The sequence below is a fragment of the Papio anubis genome, chromosome 10 (assembly GCF_008728515.1).
Source record: "Papio anubis isolate 15944 chromosome 10, Panubis1.0, whole genome shotgun sequence".
NCBI lineage: Eukaryota > Metazoa > Chordata > Mammalia > Primates > Cercopithecidae > Papio > Papio anubis.
Genome location: NC_044985.1, coordinates 83436714 through 83458953, shown reverse-complemented (window position 1 = coordinate 83458953; position 22240 = coordinate 83436714). Strand labels below are relative to the sequence as shown.

General features: G+C 39.7%; 1 protein-coding gene across 3 annotated transcripts in view; it reads left to right on the top strand.

Annotated features, from left to right (window-relative positions):
- Nucleotides 1–9687: 9687 nt before the first annotated feature.
- FTCDNL1 (formiminotransferase cyclodeaminase N-terminal like) overlaps nt 9688–22240 on the top strand; it is a 42847-nt gene continuing 30294 nt past the window's right edge. The window contains exons 1-4 of one of the 3 annotated variants that reach the window (XM_021923839.2): nt 9688–10340; nt 12090–12211; nt 14892–14987; nt 16565–18858. In XM_021923839.2, coding sequence (XP_021779531.1) covers nt 12097–12211; nt 14892–14987; nt 16565–16587 — 234 coding nt within the window. In that variant the 5' untranslated portion in view covers nt 9688–10340; nt 12090–12096 and the 3' untranslated portion in view covers nt 16588–18858. Of the gene's footprint in view, nt 10341–12089; nt 12212–14891; nt 14988–16564; nt 18859–22240 lie in introns of those variants that run through there. The other 2 variants (XM_021923838.2, XM_021923837.2) reach the window with 2 other exon arrangements.

Genomic DNA, 22240 nt, shown 5'->3' with positions numbered 1-22240 from the left:
TGTTGGCACATCCCTTCTTTGCTGATTGCACATGATAGTAACCTACAAAAGAAACACATGATGATGACAATGACATAGGTTTGCGGCTATTTGACTTTCCAAAGGCCAAAGAGGAAGCTATCGTTGAAACCAAACAGTAAATCCTGGCCAAATATAAAAATTGAAGTCAAACTTCACTACGTCTCTAATTCAGAGTTTGGTAGAACATTTCAATAAGCACAACTTATTTTTTCTTTATAGTTTATTCTTTTCATCCTTTTCTGAAGAAATAACTAGACATTTTAAACTGAAATCCATGAATTCCTCTGAGAGCCACAAGATGGTGCTATAAAGTGGCATTTAGAAAATTTTGACAAACCATATGACTTCTAGGAGCAAATACTTATTAGGCACGGTCACATAATTATCATTTAACAATATCAGCTACAGATAAATGGTATTTTAAAAAGGCAATAGTAAACCAAATTTGTTAAAATAAAGGAAGTATACCTTTACTCTTAATGTTGTTTTAAAATATTCTGTCTCATAAATCATATTTTTGTTGACTCTGTTTTCAACAGAGTGTTTTAAGAATATTTTGTGAGAAGATTAAGAATGGAATTTGGATCTCAACAAGGCTAAATCATATTAGAGAAAGTACTGGACTGATTGGAGACCAATCCCTGCTCTCCACCTGAATTGCTGTAACCAGTCTTCTTTCCATCTCTTCCAGTGGTTCTCAATCAAGGGCAATTTTGCCCTTGGCAGGTCTTTGGCAACGTCTGGAGACATTTTTGGTTTTCCCAGCTGCAAGGGTGGGGATGGAGGGAGCTGCTACTGGCATCTAGTGTGTAGAGGCCAGCGATGCTGCTAAGGGTCCTACAGTGCACAGGACAGCCCCTCACAACAAAGAATTATATTGCTCAAAATATAACAGTGCCAAGGTTGAAAAACTGACCTATTCATTCACTTCCTTGTTGTTGGTTTGTTTGTTTATTCATTAATTTGTCCTCACATTCATTCACTGACGCATATACTTATCCACCATCAGTCCATGAATTCATTTCGTCAATACATTTTTACAATGTGCCTACCATGATTCAAGACTGGACTAAGGGCTGTAATGGCTCATGCCTGTAACCGCAGAACTTGGGAGGCAAGGCAAGAGGATTTCTTGAGGCCAGGAGTTTGAAATCAGTCTGGGCAACACAGTGAGACTGCATCTCTAACAAAATTTTAAAAATTAGCTTGGTGTGGTGGCATAAGACTGTAGTCCCAGCTACTTAGGTGGCTGAGGAGGGAGGATTGGCTTAGCCAAGAAGGGCAAGGCTGCAGTGAGCCATAATCATACCACTGTACTTCATCCTGAGCAGCAGCAACCCTGTATCTAAAAACAAAAAAAAGATACAAAGATAAGGACTATCCTGTTTCTACTTAATCTGACAGGAGAGAGAGGTGCTTATGAAATAATCTAAACAATAATATGATGTGATCAGTGTTTCATTTCTAAGTGTAAGATGTTCTGGGAACAAAGAAATTATTTAATGAATCCTAGGAAAGAGGATAGAATTCAGGAAGTCTTCACAGAGATGGGGGTTGTTTATTGGATGGGTGGGTGAGGCCATGGAATGAAATTTTGAGCAAAGCACAAGCAAAGTCAGAGCCATGTAATAGTTTAAATTGTTGGTGAGCAGGTACTGTTAGGGTATGAAATTAGAATGAGGAGGGTTGGGAAAAGGAATGGAGAAAATACTTAAAAAATTGGGCAGGGCCACTCTGGGAAGGGCCCTGGACTTTATCCTCCAGGCATGTAAAGTTTAAAATAGGATCGGCGCAGTGGCTCATGCCTGTAATCCTAGCACTTTGGGAGGCTGAGGACGGTGGATCACTTGAGGCCAGGAATTTGAGACCAGCCTGACCAACATGGCGAAACTCATCTCTACTAAAAATACAAAAATTAGCTGGGCGTGGTGGCGCAAGTCCATAATCCCAGCTACTCAGGAGGCTGAGGCATGAGAATCCCTTGAGCTTGGGAGGCGGCATTTACAGGGAGGCAAGGCTGCAGTGAGCAGAGAGTCTTCCACCACACTCCATCCTGGGCAACAGAGCAAGACTCTGTCTCAAAAATAAATAAATAAATAAATAAATAAAATTAAAAAATAAATAAATAAAATAGAAGAGTGATATTAGACATGTAATAATTACCCTCTTTAGGCCTGGGTTTCATACCCTTAATGTGAGAAACATGTCAGGTTTCCTCTAGCTTTAAACCATGTTTTATAATTAGACAGTCAATCCATTAGATATATTACATACTGTATACTATTTATATTACAACTTTCAACAAAATCACATCTATAAAGAACATTTTTTAATATATAAAAACTGTGTTGTCACAGACATTTACTTTCATTATGATGAGCAAAATATTATATATTCCTATTAACATATTTGGTGTTTGTTTTAAGACTGGACATACTTGAGGAGATCAAGTTATTCTACAGAATACAGTCTTCCAGGCCAGGCACTGTGGCTCACGCCTGTAATCCCAGCACTTTGGGAGACTGAGGCAGGCGGATCACAAGGTCAAGAGATCGAGACCATCCCGACCAACATGGTGAAACTCCATCTCTAATAAAAATACAAAAATTTGCTGGGCATGGTAGTGAGCACCTGTAGTCCCAGCAACTCTGGAGGCTGAGGCAGAAGAAGCACTTGAACAAGGGAGGTGGAAGTTGCAGTGAGCCAAGATCGCGCCACTACACTCCAGCCTGGCGACAGAGTAAGACTGTCTCAAAAAAAAAAAAAAAAAAAGAATACAGTCTTCCACTTGGTTTATTACTACGTCAATTGAGGTTGCACCCAGGATAAATTTTTAAAACATTTTTCCCTCCAACTTCTCTACTCTTGTACTTTTATCAATAAATTTTAGACAGTCTAATTAGATACAACTAGTTTAACAAGTTTTATAGTTTGAAAAATTTCTTCAAAAGTATTAGTGTTTTATAGAAATAAAACTGTGGAGAGTCCTTTGTGTCTTAAATTAACAAATAAAGAAAACCTGATATGAAAAGTTGTGTGGATTTTATTTGAGTAAAATCAGTAGTCATAAAATGAATATTTGATGTAATTTGATTCTGATTTACAAAATGTATTTTCATTACATATTTTTGATTATATGTTTTTATATTTATAATTTAAATTTGGCTTTAAAATATGAGTGGCTGAAGCCACTGCTGCAGACAGTTCTGTAGTCATTCAGAACTTAAGGTCACAGAATAGATCAAAGGGAGTAACATGAGATATAAGTAAAAAAAAAGAAGGATGAGGGTGCAGAGAACAAAAATGGGCCCCATATCTAATTAAAATACAGAAAACCCAGAAATCTCCTATAAGGAACACATCTATCCTTTTGCTTAAAATAGAAAAATGAAAATACCGATGTTTAAACTCACAGAGGTATTGGGAAGAGCAGGGTTGTATTACTGTCTTCAGAACTGGTTAATGATACAGTAACTGAGCCACTTTCATTCTTGCATGTTGTTTGAACTGTAATTACCTGCCCTATTTGATTGCATCTTTTGGAATCCTCCTTTCTCCTTCCCCCAAATCTTGATCGTTATGGTTTCTTTACCACATTTCCTCCAGTATTAATTCAAGTCTTTGATGGAACATTTCAGATTTGAATATTCATATTTATTTCCTCTGCAGAAATTAAGACCCATCCAATAATTTACAAAGTAATGTGGATTTTCCACAGCACTTGCTTTTTTTTTTTTTTTTTTTCCCCAGATAGGGTCTCGCTCCTGGGCTCAAACTACCCTCCCACCTCACCTCCTGAGTAGCTGGGGACTACAGGTGAGCACAACCATGCTTGGCTAATTTTTGGACTTTTTTTTTTTTTTTTTTTTTTTTTTTTTTTTTAAGAGACAGGGGTCTCCAAATGTTGCCCAGGCTGGTCTTGAACTCCTGAGCTCAAGCAATTCGCCCGCCTTGGCCTTCCAAAGTGCTGGGGTTACAGGCGTGAGTCACCGTGCCCAGCAGTGCTTGCATTTTGAGACCACATAATAGATCTCTTTTCAAGAGAAAGGGTTAATTTTCAAAAGATAAGAACATTGTATGATGTTATAAAAAAGGGGTTCAAGCCCAAGAAAAGTGTTTGAACTAGTTTGTGGTTTTGAAGGGACCTTAGGTTTCAGGCACAGGCTGTGGAAGAAGCAGATAAGGGCAGATGGGGGTTGAAAAGTGCAGGACTGTGGGACACCCAGCTCTCCACCCCAACCCCCTGCTTCCATCAGCCACTCTGCTTTCATCTCTACTGTCTTATTTCAGGTGAGGTGTAATTTTTTTTGAGGCAGGGTCTTGCTCTCCTGGGCTGGGGTGCAGTGGTGTGATCACAGCTTACTGCAACCTCGACGTCCTGGCCTCAAGCCATCCTCCTGCCTCAGCCTCTCCAAAGCACTGGGGTTACAGATGTAAGCCACTGCACCAGGCAGAGGCAGAATTTGAACAAAGGGTTATGAGGAGATGCCAGGTGATCTCTAAGGTCCCTTCTGCCCTGTAGGGGCAGGGAATTTTTGCTTTCAAATCTTTGACATGAGCATTGACCTTTAAGCTAAAAGTGTTGAATAATAACTGAGAGACACAGGATAGGATAAAGAAAACATGCAGGCTGGGCACGGTGGCTCATTCCTGTAATCACAGCACTTCGGGAAGCTGAGGCAGGCCAACTCCTTGAGTTCTGGAGTTCAAGACTAGCCTGGGCATCATAGCAAAACCCCGTGTCTACAAAAAAGACAAAAATTAGCAAGGTGTGGGAGCACGTGCCTGTAGCCCCAGCTATTAGCCAGGTGTGGTGGCACCTGCCTGTAGCCCCAGCTACTCAGGAGGCCTAGGTGGGAGAATCACCTGAGCCTGGGAAGTAGAGGCTGCAGGGACCCATGGTCAGCCACTGCATTCCGTCCTGGGCAAGAGAAGAGTCTGTCTCAAAACGAAAATAAAAACAAAAAACCATGGTTTAAAAAAAAGGCATCAAAATAAAAGTTTTAAGAAAAGCAAAAGCACCAACAAATTAATCTTTACCCCTTCTTCCTAAGAAATTAAATATTTTTTATTTAAATGTAATGAAACGGTACATTCAAAAAAGTTAAATTCCTTCCAACACTGACCTATGTAGTAAAAACCAAACAAACTAGCAGGAAAACCTGAGTTTGAGTGTCCTGCAGAGACGGGGCTTGGAGATCTACACAAGAGCAGGAGAACTGGTTCTCTCCACAAGGGGCTCCTTTTCAAAACAAGGGGTGCCTCTGAACACCCACCTGAATTAGGACGTGGCAAACATGACACGCAGGCTTTCGTTCTGGGTCTCTGATTTCTGTGCATATAGGACCTTCCCCTCTTGGTGTCAGTAAGAGTTGCCATTCATTTGCATATACATAGGGACATTAAACAACAACAGCCCTACAAAAGTGTGGAGAGCGTGACTGGCCACTGCTGGACTGACACAAGATGTTGGCAGTTACCATTCACGGGTTGGCATTTTTAAGTAAATATTTATAGATAAAACTTCATAAAACAACAAAAATTCACGTTACTTAGGGGAAAACGTGTCTAAGCATTCCCAGCATTGTTTGAATATAATGATACATTTTGTGAATTTTAGTAGCTTTGGAAATAATCTTAAGGTCATCCCAAAAGTTAAAACAAATTTTCAGCAGAAATTCAAAGTCTATTTTAGGAATTGTTTTTCATCTGCAATATAACTAATAGTTATGAAAAAACAGCGTTGGAGAGAGGCTCTTGGAAACACTTTATTTCATCTGCATTATGCCCAGGTCCCTTAATAAAGGAAAGCACAACCGAATGACCACATGGAAGGTATAAAAAAGCAAATAATGAATTAAGGGGCGGGTGGATCATAGGCTTTTAACTTTTGGCTAGTTACATGAGATATTCCAGCTGTGAATGCATAGCAAGCGATTCCATTTTAAGCTAATAACTATGCTTACATTTTAGCCTATTGGTCTTTTTTGAAAGAGACATTGGCAGACTAAGGAGAAAGACCCCAATACATTCTGTGTAAAGGGAAAGTGATTTCAAAAATATTAAGGTGAAAAATAAATTGTTAATTTTCAAAATTCTATGGTTTCCCACACCCCTCCTTCCTCCAGACAAAAATGGCTAGTGATCATTTCATGTAATTAATACACAGGTGTGTGGGGAGTGGAGGTGTTTCTGTTAGTTGCTGTCACTTTTTTCTGGACATCAAGCTCCTTTTCTTCACTTAAATTAATAGCACAGCTTCTGTCGCTCCAAACTAATAATGGTAGCAGTGAAATCTATTTGCTATTTTAAAAAAATGACTAGTAGAACACATATTTCATAATATCACATGATAAAACAATTTAAAATATACAGGTAATTAAAAACACTTTACTGTCCTACAATGACAACTAAGGTCACTTTTAAAAATCTCTTATTTATCAGACTACATTTATACGAAAGAAGAAATAAATTTTTTTTTGTGTTCCATGAGGGAAGAAAATAGAATGAAGTCTGACATAGTGCAAAAATGTGATTAAAGTGAAATTTTCAAAGAAAAAAACTGCAATAAGAATTAGACTTCTGTCTTTCTAAGGATAATTCTCTACTCATGGTTTCCTGAACACAAACAAATGCTACACCAAAAAAAGAAAAAAACAACAACAACAGAATATAGATAGTATTAATTAGGAGGTTCTTTAAAAACATTTCAAAATTCCACAGCACAACAGGAAACCTAATTTTCATACTCTGAAATGTATCAGGTAAGTAGAGTGGATTCTTTTCCTTGTTCCAATAAGGTTTTGCCACCTTCTTTTTTTCTTTCTTTCTTTTTTTTTTTTTTTGAGACAGAGTCTTGCTCTGTCCCCCAGGCTGGAGTGCAGTGGCACGATCTTGGCTCACTGCAACCTTCGCCTCCCAGGTTCAAGTAATTCTCGTGCCTCAGCTTCCTGAGTAGCTGGAATCACACGCATGCACCACCACACCTGGCCAAGTTTTGTATTTTTAGTAGAGACAGGGTTTCACCATGGTGGCCAGGCTTGTCTCAAACTCCTGACCTCAAGTGATCTGCCTGCCTTGGCCTCCTTAAAGTGCTGGGATTACAGATGTGAGCCACTGCGCCTGGTTTGCCTTCTTTTGAAATAAATTGGCTGTCTTCTATCTATGGAAGTCTAGAAACTCTTGAACAGAGTATGAATTATATGTCTCCACTGGCCTGGAAATTTCTACCCTTGACATTGTTGGTTTTGTTGCCCATGTCGGGGGCCAGAAGAGAGGATGCAGGCAGGGCAGAGTGGCACGGTTTCCTCTCAGGCCTACAATCAGAAACAGGTTGGCGCAAGGGAACAATCCCAGGGCCAGCATCAGGGTGAGGTCAGTGAGGCTGAGTTGAGAGGCAAGGGCAGGGTCGGATCCTGTCTTTACTTAAGATTTTGATATTTTGTTCACCACATTTCTTTTCTGCATTAATTTTTATTTTTAAAAATGTTGCATCCCTGAGTTTTTTGGCACCTACTTACATTTGTGCCCAGGGTGAATGCCTCATTGACCTCACCCTTGTCCTAGCCCTGCTCAACCAGTACCTGGGCTGTGGGCTCAGGTAGATCCGTGAGGCCACAGCAAGCACAGCCTCTCCCTTTTACCCTCTTCAGCTCAGATGGGCCAGGAAAGTCTTCTACAAGAGCTAGGTTCTCCCTGCTTGCAAAAATGAAAACAAAGGGTAAAGAAAAGTGTCCTCTTTGTCTAACAGGAAGCCAATGGGTGTGTTACGGAACAGCAGTTGTAGATAGAACTGACCGGTGGGAGTTTCAGTTTGTCTCTATTCTAGGGTTTATATCTTTCTGGACAGGAACAAAAGAACTAATGCCCACAAGGTGAATTTAGCAGAAGAATCAAGGAGTCAGAATAATACATTTATTCAAAAAGTAGGAAGACTCCCTCCAAAGAATGCTAAGTTAAATAAAAATGAGAGACTTGAGATGCACACACAAATATTACATAAAGCTCTTTTATGTAGCGAAATGGGCAGGATTACATGCGGTACACCTAAAGTAAGTGATGGTAACTTTCCATTCTTGAAGAGAACAAAATAATACTTTCAATCGTATCGCTAAACTTCTCATGAGACAGGTTGGTATGTGTCTCCTTGTATTTTCCAAAAATACATACTTACCGTCCTCAGGCAGGCGCCAGATGCTGCCCCCCACAAAGAACACTGGGGCCCTGCTTCTCTCCATTTGTGTTTGAAGCGAGTAGAGTGGAGAAAGGGATGCTTTCAGAAATGTTATCTTACTTAATGTCCCCATAGCCTGTAGCTCTGTAAGGAACAGTCTCACGGGCAGAGAGAGAGGATTAGGAGCCATGGGGGAAAAAGCTTTCCTTCTGGCAGTTTCTACAGCTAGAACCATGAAGCCCCTAGGTGTCACACTGTTTTCTCTGGAGGAATATAAGACTAGATGTATTATTACACCGTCTCATTTAGCAAGTAGTATCATCATCCGATTGTTTGGAAAGGTGAAATACAGGGGATTCTGGTTCTTTGCCCTACCATGGAAGGAACATTTGACACCACAGTACTTTTTTTGGAAAACGGAAGCTAAAGTTAGAGGCCAAAAAAGCTCTCAAAAGGGAAGATGAAGAAAGTTAGGAATATTGGTCTGGTTAAAAAGCTCTCAAAATTATGTAGTGAATGCTGACATTAGATAGGTATTGCTCTTTAGGTAATAACATGGATATGTATCTACTTTATGCATTTTAATGCAGATTTAGTAGGAAAAAAACCCTAAATATATATTTAATTCCATAGGATCCCAGTGCATTTTGAGGATTTAAACAGATAAGCCAACCTCAAAGGGACTGATTCTTGCAACTAAAACACAGACACCTCTGGGGTGAAATGTGGCAACAGTTTGACAGGCATAGCAGTAGCTTAGGCCAGAAAGGATTTATCCAATTAAAATTATGGGATGAATTTTGGCTGGCAGAATGTAATTACCAGCCTTGGAATGGATCCAGGATCCTGAGGTTAACACCCCTCCTCTTGCCAACAACCCTCCTACCTGCCAACACTCCGAGATGGAGAAGGCTGGATCTGACATAATCGCACATAATACTGTTGTGACATCTAAGTACAATGATGATGATGTGAGAAGCATCATGAACCTGATTTTTTTTAACACTCATTATGTTACTTATTTTTATGCCACATTAGGCTAGAAACCAAATGTCCACATAAATGTTAATTTCCTCAAATCTGTGTTTAAAAATTATAATTAGAAAATAAAAAATAGATTTAAAAATTAATTTATTCCGTCAAAGTAGTTATTTAGTGATTATTTCACTACAGGAACAAAATTGGATCAAAATGGTGACATTTAATCCTTGCTACACGAAAAAAAAAAAGCAGGTCCTGATTTTTTGGAAGCGAAATGTGTTTTCAAGGTTGAGTGGCCTAGAAAAAAAGGAAATGCGGAAGCCTGTTTCATATTCGTTGTAACTTTGACTAAATGGGTATGCACAAGGACTGCTTTTGTCCCGGGGTAGGTCCAGTTCACAGTCACGGGGGCCACTAATCCTTCAGGAGGGGATTTACTAGAAGGGTGTGTGTGACTGCATGTGTCCCTTGCAAGGAAACCAGAGAAGAGCCCCCTGCTGGTGCATGATCAATAGGCAAAGACCTGATCATTAGATTCCAAGGCCCCTTTAAAGTCATTAACTGACTAGAGAATTGCGGAGGGTTTGGCGATACAGAAGAGCAGACGAAGAGGCAACACTGAGAAGAAACTGAAGCGTTCAGGGACGCCAGGCACGTGGAGCCGGGTCAGGGAGAGAGAGGCAGAGCCAGCCCGGGCGGTGTGCGGCTGGGGTGGGGCGCGCTCCGGGCGCCCGGGAGGCGGAGTCGGCGGCGGAGGCTGCGCGCGGGCCACGCGCGGCGGCGACTCGGGCTAGGCAGCCGCGTTGCCCCACTGCCCTTCGGTGCGCGCAGGTCCGCTCCCCTTCCAAAAACTGCGGAGCGGGAGGCGCGGCCGCTAGTTCGAGAGCTCGGCCGGGGCAGCGCAGCCGCCGGCCGCCCCTCACTCCCGGGCGCCACAACCCCGCGCCCTCGCCGCTGCTGCGTCCCGCGAGACCTGTGTGGAGTCCGGGAGTCACTTCGGATTCCCTTTCAGCGCACGTGGTCCTGGGACACTCCACCCAGGAACCCAGGCGGAACCGCGCAGGGATTCCTAGCAGCGGGGTTCTGGCCGCAGCACGCGTTGCAGCAGCCTGGCGAGCCTCCTTGCGGCCTCCAAGTGCCGGTGGGGTGCGTGCGCAGGGGGCAGGTGAACTGCTGCACTTTGCACTTGCTGGGCTAGGTTCTCTGGGGTTGGGGAGGAGCGGAGGCGGAGGACGGTCGCGTGTTTGATCTATCACCAGAGGTCATCCAATGGTAATTGAAGGGATGGGCTAGGAAGACTAGGATCTCCCTGTCCCAAACACAGAGTGTTTTGGGGGGCTTGCGTTTGGGTCACTTTCTGAGCCTGGTACTGCCGCTCATTTCAGCTTCGCTGTGAAGGTGAATTTTTCTAACACCATCTTTGTGTGGTTTAGCTGTCCACAGGGAATCAAAATGTGGAATGAGAGGATGAAACTAATCCTTTCTTTTGCACTGTTAGGGGTTGCCATAAACACCATTTGTTAAAAAGCATAATTATGTTGGGAAAGTGCCTGATGAGACAATTAAGCTGCATAAACACACTGAAAACAAATGAAAACCAGAAGACGCCCACACCCCTTGTGTAAAGCAATTTTTTGTTTACATAGAAACGAGAGGTCTGGGCTGATTTATTACAACAATGTTATTAGTATCTAGAAAAACCTAATGACAGACTTTTTATGAATTTTCAGTGATGAGACGATGGACATGATATGAAAACCTGCCTGCAAACCTGAGCTAGCTACGAAGCCTGAGCTCTCTCTAGGTTAAGATGATTAGGCCAACGAATGATCCTGGCGAACAAGCCAGCGGATTTATTCAGGGAGAGCACCATTACTTGCACCAGAGCACTTTTAGCTTAAACTCTAAAGTTTAAAGCGTGTCTCAGAGTTAGACCACTGTGGTTGATATCCCTCACGCAGGGAACATTACCTGTCAGAAAACGACCCTCATCAAACATTTGTTGAATGAATTCATGAGGGCCTCATCCATTTTTAGTTATGATATTTAAAAGAGACCAACGTTATGAGGTGCTGAACTTGAAGAGGGAAATTGTTTTCTTATTATTTTAAGATATTTTAATTCCTTTAGATCGTGAATATCATTTGAGGTATGGAAAAATGAGTCAAAAATGCTATTCTAGAGTACTAAAAAGAAAGCAACCTCCAAAACCTGTGTAATTAATCTATTTTCAACAAAAATCACATTTTTGATATTATTGAGTAATATATATCAGAATACGTGTCATCTTTCAAGTTACAGAATTTTGTAAAAAGACTTTAAACTGATTTAGAAACTTTGGTGGAACAAGGAGGAACTTAGACAATTGTCATGTAAACCATCCAATGGCTTCCTTGTTTATTATACAAATAATGTCCATGGCGTGGCCTGTAGATACTTTTTCATTCTTGCCACAAGAATTTCTTTTATAAGAATCCACATATTAAATAATCTTCCTCGTTTCCTTTTTCTGCATTTCCCCAGTAAGTCTAGTTTAACAACAAAAAAAAATCATACCTGTTTTTAAAATAGTACAGACCTTGAAAACAGGGATAAGGCTAAGGAAAACTATGCTTAAAATGGGATAACACACTTTAATGAAAAACTTTCACATACATGATGGAATTCATACTGAGGACCCTGCCAGGTATTTTCCAGTGTCGTTACAAGGTTCATATGTATGTGACCGTGTACACATTGTTTCTTATTTTAGTCAATCTGGGGATTTTATGCTTTAGAATTTTTCTAGGAATGAAATAGTAAAGTGCTCATATTATGACTGCTTCATTTCCAAAAAGTTATGATTTTTTTATAGTTAAAACATGAAAATATGAATGAACTCTAGAGACACATAAAAATTTTTCTCCTATTCCAGAAAAATCATGTCTTCTTCCAGAGTGGGACTCCGTTTGGCTGCCTGTTTACTAAACATTTCAGAAGCCAGAAGAAAATACATTGTTGAGAACATAGCAAAAGCAGCTCTTCTTGACAAAAATGGTAGGAAAAGCAGACAATTGAAGCTGAATATTGTTGTGTTTTGATAATATAGTAATTTTTGTACTGTGCACACTGTATCTACAGAACACTTTTCTTCCTTTCTTCCTGAATTTTCCTCCTTGTTCTTGAGCTGTTGCAGCTCTGCACAACTCTAGGATACTGAGATAGCTCAGTTACTCAGATGTGCACATATGCTCTTTTCTAAATGTCTGCATACGCTCAGCAGCGCAGCTCTTAACATTTGCATGTGAGTCTCTGAGATGCGTGTTGTTCAGGATATTGACAGGCTCCTGGGGAGGATGTATTTACCTAAAAGTATAATGTTTCCCTCATGGGTCGTTTATTTGATCATTAATAGAATGAGCATAATCGTACCTTATGCTTTTTATCGAGCAGGTTAAATGAAAAATAAACTTGCCAAATACCAACTACTTTTCAAAGCACTCCTGCCAGCAAAGCCCATGCAATCATTACAGTATTATTATTTCTACCCTCTTTTCTCTGCATAGAGACTGTTAGGCAAGTGCATTTAAATGATATGCGTAAGATCACTCAGCAATTTGGTGACAGAAGACTGGAACTCATGCCTCCTTATTCCCTTGGTCAGTATTACTATGAAGGATACTGCTCTTTTTTTCACCCTTCTTAAAATGTTCCTGTAATGACACATGGTTAGATATTATTTGTCTTTACTTTCACTCACACTAACACACACAACAGTATATACAGTCGTTTAAATAGAATGCTTGTTATTAAATCAATAACTTTTTGGCAACAAGTGAAACCAGCCCTAAAGCGTTTCAGACAGTAAATTTTAATTTCCGATTGTCATTTTTAATGTGGTTACTGTTTTTCATATGAAAGAAGTGTTTTCCCCCAACCCATCTTAACTGTGAGCATATTTAAGTTACTGTCTCGCAACTTTGCAGGAGCCAGAAATGTCTATGAAAATTCCTGATAATTGCTGATAGGAAAACTCCTTTGGAGTTGGTATGCAGCTGTGATTTTGCATGCTTTTTGTGGAAAGAGCCAGCTCGGGCTCTTCATTGTCAGACACAGTACACCTAATGGGATTGGGTTGCCTGTCTCTGTGATTAAGTAAATGTGCAGAGACATTTGTGGAAGACACACGCTGATGGATGCCTGGGTCTCAACTCACAGTTTTTATCAGCTTATTAGTGGCAGCAGCTCAAATGGAATTATAGCTATTATACTCCATTACAAATACCAAACAATTTACTTCTGCTGAGATTCACACTGACAGCTCCTCTTGCCAGCAGTAATTTTTTTTTCTATATGCATGCTTAAGAAATTGCAGGAGAGAGTAGTATTTTATTCTTTCAGCATTTGATTCAATTGAATCATATGAAACTGAGAATAAAAGCTTTTCAGGAGAAGATTTAGGATGAAAAAAAATTGAATCATATCTCTTTTTTTCCAGGAGTTAGAGTATGTTGAAAAACTACATAAAATAGGAGGTTGCATGATCTTGTTCTTACTTCATCTTTTATAGTTTTCAAAATGCAAGGAAGGTAGCACTAGTTAAGAAAATGAACCTTTTTTTTTTAACAAATATTTTAAAGGCATTTTTTTAAGTGAGTGGAATAAAACTATATAAACTGTATTTTTTTTCTAATTAAGCAATGTGAGCACATTTAAATGGCCTAGAAAGGTCTTAGGTAAAGGAATCTGAGTTATAAATTTTAGACCTACACCAGGGCAGGACTCTATAGATGCTCATTTGGCCATGAGTGAGTGACATACATATGTTTATCTTCTCACATTATTAAAATTAATAGTGTAGGGCTGTTGTAAGCTCTGTAGTTCCTGGGTGTAACTTGTTTTTCCTTTCCTCTGAAAAGATTAATTGTTAAGCTGCCAGGGGACAGGGAGACAAGGTATAATAGCATAACCAAAGGTTTAATTACCGCCTGAAAACTTTTGTCCTTCACTTTGAATTTGCTTTTGTAGGCATAAGGGGTACTTTTAAGGAGCCTGGACCATGCTTGTAAACTTCAAAAATAACTCTAGGGCTATGTATGGCTGCCACACAAGGGAATGGCAGCTTTCTCCTCCAGGTTACACATATTCAAGAGAGTCACAAACCACCAAAAGCTGGAAGTTGTTAACATCTGAAGGCTGTTGGTGGCCTCCGAAAAGGAGATGGTGGACTCAGAACAGTTTCTAATGGACAGGTGCATGCGTCTCAAAAACCTCTGCTCTGGGCACTAATTGGTCTATTCTAGTTTTACCAGATGTTAGATCTTGACCCAAACAGTTTAGTTTCTGGATTTGGGAAGGAAATATTGACAAGGCCTAGGTGATGAGATTGATGAAGCACAGGATTTACAGCGATATGATTTGGCTATTAGAGAAAGGGGCTACCATCTTAGACTGAGTTAAGGGAATTTTGGCAAATTCAGTAGCAAGTCCAAAAGAGGGTCTATTATAGACATCAAAAGCTTGTGTCTGGGCTGAGCCACCTGGTTATACAATAAGATGCGGTAAGAAAAGTGGACATTGCCTCTCATGAATTTCATGTTTATTCAATGTCACTTCCAAAAGTCACATCCCAGAATTTTTCAACTAAGTTAAATTGAATTATACCAGAAGAAATAAACTATTAAGGTTTTATCATAGAAAAAAAAATTCTTGCACTCCTGTCTTGTTTTCTTTACAGGAAAGAAACATCCTCAAGTGTCAGTGCTCAATATATTTTCTGATCAAGACTATAATAGATCAGTCATTACAATAGCAGTTTCTGTTGATAAGTTGGGTAAGATTTCAGTTTCTTTCTTCACATATTTGTCTTTATTTTGGTGAAGGGTAGGCCTTCGGGTAGACCTGAACTTTCTCTAATCATTGATTTCCTGTGTAAATCTGAATACTCCCCTCTGTTAAGTAAAGAGTCTACCACAAAACTACATTTAGTCATTTTTCTGAACATGTAAATCTCAAACATCCTCCATTTCCTCTTTGTTACAGTGAACTTTGGGGTCCAAGATTTCATGACTTTTTTTTTTTCTTTTTCTTTTTGCTGAAGATGATCACATATCCTTTGTGGTTAAGAAAAGACATCTTCAGGTTTTAGCCCATGAAGTAATAGTGTTGAAGTCAGCTTTCATTTCACTGCTAAGCTGGCATGGAATGAAACATGCTAAGCAGTGCATTCTGGGTTGGGAGCTTGAGATCTGGAGTTGGGCCATGAGTTGACATGTCTCACAGGGACATTGTAAGGTTTAGTAGAGAGCTTACTGATAACTTCAGCAAGCATAGGACAGATTATCTTTTTTTTTTTTTTTTTTTTTTCAAGACAAGAGTCTCACTCCGTCACCCAGAGTGGAGTGCAGTGGCCCGATTTTGACTCACTGCAACCTCTGCCTCCCGGGTTCAAGCAATTCTTGTGCTTCAGCCTCCTGTGTAGCTGGAATTACAGGCGCACACCACCATGCCTGGCTAACTTTTTGTATTGTTTTCAATAGAGATGGGGATTTGCCATGTTGGCCAGGCTGGTCTCAAACTCCTGACCTCAAGTGATTTGCCTGCCTCAGCCTCCCAAAGTGCTGGAATTGTAGGAGTGAGCCACCGAGCCCGGCCTGGACAGATTACGTTGAATGTTAATCTTAATACAGGATAAAAATCCACTTTTTCCTCTATTGCTAAAATGGTCATACTGTATTACTAATAAAAACTCAGAGTAATATCATAAAACTCTTAGGTGTCTATAATATGCATTTAGCTATAATAATTCAATGAAAATATAATTAGTGGATAAGAGCAAAACTAAAATAAGTATGCTTTAAAAAATTTACGTGAAAAAGAATTTATGTGGTTCAGCACAGTGGCTCATGCCTATAGTTTCTGCACTTTGGGAGGCCAAGGTGAGAGGATTGCCTGATGCCAGGAATTTGAGACCAACCTGGGCAACGTAGCAAGACTCAGTCTCTAAAAAATAAAAAATAAAAAAATTATGTTTGTGTATCTATTTTAATAGAATTACTCATAAAGCATTCTGCAAATAAGGAATTTGATTAGATTAATTGGAGAAAGTTGAAAAAATTTAAAGTAACCAATTATAAAAAAAAATCAAATAGTATAAGACCAATAAATCTTGTATAATTCTCTCACTTTGGGGAGGAAAAGGTGGAAGAAATATGAAGTTTTATGACTGTTGGGAGGTGGGGTGAGGGGAGAGGTTGGATTTTGTGTTTTTCGTTATTTTGGACAAAAAAGAAGTCTTCTATACAGATGACAAAAGAAAAGCAACTAGTGGAACAACAAAATCATAGCTTTTTCTGTAGATGCAGTTGAAAGCTTAATGATTGTTTTCCACAATTTTGCATTTTTGGGCAGTTCTGTTCTGGCTGCTTGCCTAGAGGCCTTCCAGGCTATCGATACGGAAGTCCAAGAGGGAATCCACCCTTGCCTGAGGGCAGTGGACCTGGTTCCGATTGACCGTCTCTCTGGAGTCACAGTGGAAGAGTGTGGAGTGTTGGCCAGAAGTAAGAGAAAGTTTGGGGTTGTGTGTTCTCCTCTTATTGGAAACCATTTTTGCAAACTGAAATAGCTTGTGAGAATCGCATCACTCCTCAGCTCCCTGGGAAAAGTTGATCTTGAAGAACTGTATCCACAATACACTGTGTGTTTGTGACATACCCCTCCACTTCCTATGCCATGACATTATGGAACACTAAATGTTGTGGGGTATGGCGAAAAAAAAAAAAAATCAATAATTTTATCCCTTACAAATTCACAATGGATCATGAGGAAGCAATAGTGGTTTCTAGTAAGTCCTTCAGGCTCTTCAGGGCAGAACGATGGTGTGTTTTGCCTATCGGTGTCCTATTTTCTTGAGCAGGGGTAATGATGAGGTTGAAAATCTACTTAAATGTTAACTCTTACCCCTTTTTCCTCCGACTTTTTTTTTTTTTTTCCTTTTTTCCCTGTGCACAACTCTCACTAAGATTTTCTTTAGAGCTAAACTGTCACTTGAATGATTTCAGCCCCAGGGGTAAGGTTAATTTGGAAAATTTGAGCTATGCCACTTGAGGTGTTTTTGAATTAGGCAAATTGGGAGAAAAGAAAGAACTTTTGCCTGGACTGTCTAACTGTACCACGGTTAATTACAAGATGCAGAGGCTTATAATCTTCGGGGGAAAATCCGCCTTAGGATAATTGCATTCTTTTCTGTATGACCTCAGAAATCCCTCTATGATGTTGTCTCATTTTTAATTAATGGTGAATTGTCTAACATTTGGGATGTAGATTTGGACTTTAGTTGAGCTACATGAAGCACCAGAAATAGGAAATGAGACTTGCTTCCAAAGGAGTGCCTCACTACTTATGCTGCATTTTCATGTGACCTGACAGTTGAAGGGTTATTTCCGAGGGAAATCTTGGCCTCAGACTTGCCTTACGTTTTATCCAAGAAAGAGTTAAAATTCAGCATGGAGGGGAAAATGTGTTCCACACAAAAATGAAGAGTTCAGAATTGTCCAGACCAGAATAATGATTTTAATTGTCTTCAAAACAATTATGGACAATTACATTAAATCTCAAATTAGCTAGTACATGAAGTTCTTCATTACATCGGGACTGGTCCACCCCAGATGTTTGTCCTGCATAGGAGACAGTTAAGAATCAGTGAGTCTGGACACAGGATTTCTCCCTTCCCTTGCCCTTTGCTTCATTGGCAGCTACTGTACCTCATGATTTAAACATGGCCATTTCTAATTAAATGAGAGCTCAGCTGCATTCTTGAACTAATTTATAACATTTGATTTGAAATGTAATAGCTTCAATCTTCATCTGATTAAAAACAGTCCTATACTGTACATGGTTACTATTTTGATGCTCCAACATGCAGTTTTTATTTTTACATTCCCTTTTCTACACAGCTGTTCATCTAATATCATCCAAATTTTTTTAAGTTTTTTTTTTTTTTTTTTGTAACAGCATGCTCAGGCATTCTTATGAGGCAGAAGTATTCACATTCTAGGATCCTGCTGTTCTCAGAACAGTGAAAGGATGTTTTTCCCTAGAATAAGGCTTTCCCAGAGAAACCAGCTGTAACATAATAATCAGCTAACTTTCTCTGGACAAAGGGCAATAAATAGCATCCCAGTGACATAAAAGAGTTGATACTGATATGTGCAATTTATGTATACTTTGTATGCAAAAATGCTGAATAACATATTTCACAACTTTTTAATATCAGCTGTAAGTTTGCTTTTAGCTTCAGGAAGAGGTTCTTAAGGTGGGTCCAAAGTTGGTATTCAGAGGATTTATAAATAACCGTCAACAATTTTTGCAAGTTTTTCTGCATGTGCATTGTGTGTATATACATGGAGACATACACTCACATATACTTTTGCATATCATTTTAGTTTGAGGACTTTTAGAATACAGGGAACAGTGATGCAGAGGCCCAGAGGTGAGGGCAGCCTGAACTCGAGCACCTGCAAAGGACTTCAGTTTGGCTGCATGGAATGTAGAGGTGGGGTGGGATGGGAAAGACATTCCTGGGAATGTTATGAAATGAGGCTCAAGAGGTAATCAGAGGCCAAATTATGAAGTTTTAATTTTTTAAATTTTTTGAGATGGAGTCTCACTCTGTCACCCAGGCTGGAGTGCAGTGGTGCAACCTCGGCTCACTGCAACCTCCGCCTCCCAGACTCAAGTGATTCTTGAGCCTCAGCCTCCTGAGTAGCTGGGACTACAGGTGTGCACTGCCATACCCAGCTAATTTTTTTTTTTTTTTTGTATTTTTAGTAGAAGTGGGGTTTTTCCTTGTTGGCCAGGCTGGTCTCAAACTCCTGACCTCAAGCAAGCTGCCTCAGCCTCCCAAAGTGCTGGGATTACAGGCATGAGCCACTGCACTTGGCTAGATTATGAAGTTTTAGATGTCTGGTTGAAGGGTTCAAATCTTGTGCTAAAGGCAGTGGTAACCACTGAAGTGTTTTAAGCAAGAAAATGATATGATTGGCTTTCAGTTCTTAGAAAGAGCACTCTGCCTGCATGATAGAGAATGGACAGGAAGCAGGCTGACCAGTTTAGAAGGATGATATTGGCCTAAGAGAATAGAGAATGGACAGATTCCATGGGATCTTGCTGGTGAGGGACAGAGCAGTGGTGTGATAGTGTTACAACTTAAAATGACAGAAGAAAGGAGGTTTGGGGAAAAGACCATGAATACATTTTTTACATGCTGTCATTTGACAGCATGTAAAAGGTTGGCAGAGGTAAAATAATAGTAATGTTCTAAATGATTCATTGTGAGCAATGTTTACATAGGTATAATAATGTAACCACTAACTATTCACCCAAATTGATACAAATATTTTGAGAGGATGGTTGATTATACAGTTTAGAGCTCAGGTGAGATGTAGATCTAGTCTATATTTATTTAAAGCTTATAGGTTTTCTTCCCAATATTTTGGACATTGGTATGTATGTATGTATTTATTTATTTACTGAGATGGAGTCTCACTGTATCACCCAGGCTGGAGTGCAGTACATGATCTTGGCTCACTGCAACCCCTGCCTCCTGTGTTCAAGCGATTCTCCTGTCTCAGCCTCCCCAGTAGCTGGGATTTCAAGTGTGAGCCACTGTGCCTGGCTGGTTTTCATTTTCTATAAAAACTCACAATTGATCTATTAGGCTCTGTCTCATTTTTATCACTATTAGGTCTCTAAATTTTTTTTTAAGACAGGATCTTGCTGTGTTGGCCTGGCTGGAGTGTAGTGGCATGATCTCGGCTCACTGCAACTTCTGCCTCTCTGGTTCAAGCAATCCTCCCACCTCAGCCTCCTGAGTAGCTGTGATCACAGGTGCATGCCACCACACCTGGCTCACTTTTGTGTTTTTCGTAGAGACAGGGTCTTGTCATGTTGCCCAGGTGGGTCTTGAATTCCTGGGCTCAAGCGATCCTCCCACCTCAGCCTCTCAAAGTGTTGGAATTATAGGCATGAGCCACTGCCCCTAGCCAGGTCTCTAAAATTTTTTCCTTTCCTCCTTCTCTCTCTTTCTTTTTGTTTTTATCAAAATGATACAGGCATGTAGCTAAAAATCACATACTGCACAGGGTTTATTCAAAAAATTCTAAGTACCTATCTAACCCCTTTTACCTCCCACCATACACACCCTTCAATTTCCTTTTCCTCAGAGCCAGCCAAGTACTTTCCACTTTTTTACCTTGTTTTAACTCTAGATATCGAAATATCACACTTACACTGGTATGTCTTGGTCTTTCAGTTTTAGGCAGTATCTATTGACTTCTCACTGTGGAAGATGAAAATTTAGCTTCCCCCTACCCCACCTCTCATCTCTAACACACACACACACACACACACACACACACACACACACACACACACCACTCACACATCCCAATCTTCCAACCTCTCAATATATTTATATCAAAATTTGAGTCAATAGTTAGTGGTTACATTATTATAACTATGTAAACATATGTATAACTATGTAAACATTGTTCACAATGAATCATTTAGAACATTATTATTATTTGACCTTTTCTGCATAACTTTGTATTTTTGCTGGAGTTGGTCATTATCTTTTAGATAATTTGTTTGCTTAGTGTTTTATATACTTACCACTGGTTTGGCTCCAAATTCACTGTCAGTTGTTACATCTCTCTATGCATCCAGATAGAACACTTCATGCATTCATTGAGGGTTCTATCAATTCCATCTTCTTAAAGAAGTATCTTCTAGAATTCTCCAACCTGTTCCAGTTAGGACTAGCTGCCCTCAGTGTGCTGAGGATAACTGTCTTCATAGGATCTCCCTCAGCCATCATCATGACTTTCATCTTTCTCCATGTTGAACGCCCTGGTCCGCAACCTGAATCCCATATCTTCTCTTTCTCTTTTTTTACTTTCTTAGTTTAAGGTGTCATTTTGGTGGAACACATCCTTTAGTAGCTTTCTGGAAAAAAAAATGAAGTACATTGTTGACCCTTTGCATGTCAGAAAGTGCCATTATTCTCCTTCACACTGAATTATTAGTTTGTCTTGCTATAGAATTCCAGGTTAGAAATAACTTTAATTTAAAGATGTTGTGTCATTGACTTCTTGTTTCCACATTGCTATTGAGACTTCTGAAACTGTTATGACTCCTTATTTTTTGTATGTGACCTTTCATTTCTCTCTGGAGGCTTGTGAGGTCTTTGCTTGGTTCCCAGTGTTCTGAAATTTCTCTCAAGTGCTTTTGTATGGGTTTGTTTCCATCCATTATGCTGGATACTTGGTGAGTCCTTTTATTCTTTGAAACTATTGTCCGTCAGTGCTGGACAATTCTTTTAAATTATTCCATTGATGATTTCTTCCATTTTCTCAGTTCTTTCTAAAAGCCTCATTATTTGGAGATTAGAACTCTTTTACTGGTCCTCTACATTTACTTTCTTTCTTATTTTCCATCACTCTATTTTTATAACACTTTCTGGCAAATTTCCTCTACTTTCTATCCTAGCCTTCCATAAGTTTTTTATGGCTTCCATGTTAATTTCCAAGTGCTTTCATTTACTCTGTAAATGTTCCTTTTATTTTACTTTTCAAGAGAACATCCTGGTTTTTTTCATGAATGTATCATTAATGGATCATTGTGGTTTCTTCTTCCTGCATAGTCTCCCCCCACCTTACCCCCTTCACCTCATTGCTTTTTCTTGTTTTTTTTGTTTTGTTTTTTTAAATTTTGTTTTGTTTTGTTTTTTAAAGGCTTTCCTAAGATGTTTGATGATGCCTGGTTGGCTGTTTATTCTGAGTGGATGCTAGAAGGCTGAATGGACATTCCGAGTATGCACATGGGGTTTGTCAGCTGTAGGCTGACATGGCTGGGTCGTTTCTTTGGGGAACTCATACTTCAGTATTTTTTTTGTCTTTCCTCTTGAGCTGTTCATGTTCCCCAGAGAAGGATCTTCCAGTGTCCAGCCTGGAGTGGAGACACCACTGCCAGTGTTTTAGAAGCTAAGTTGCACAAAAGGGCTGAAACAATCTCAACGTTTAGATTGTC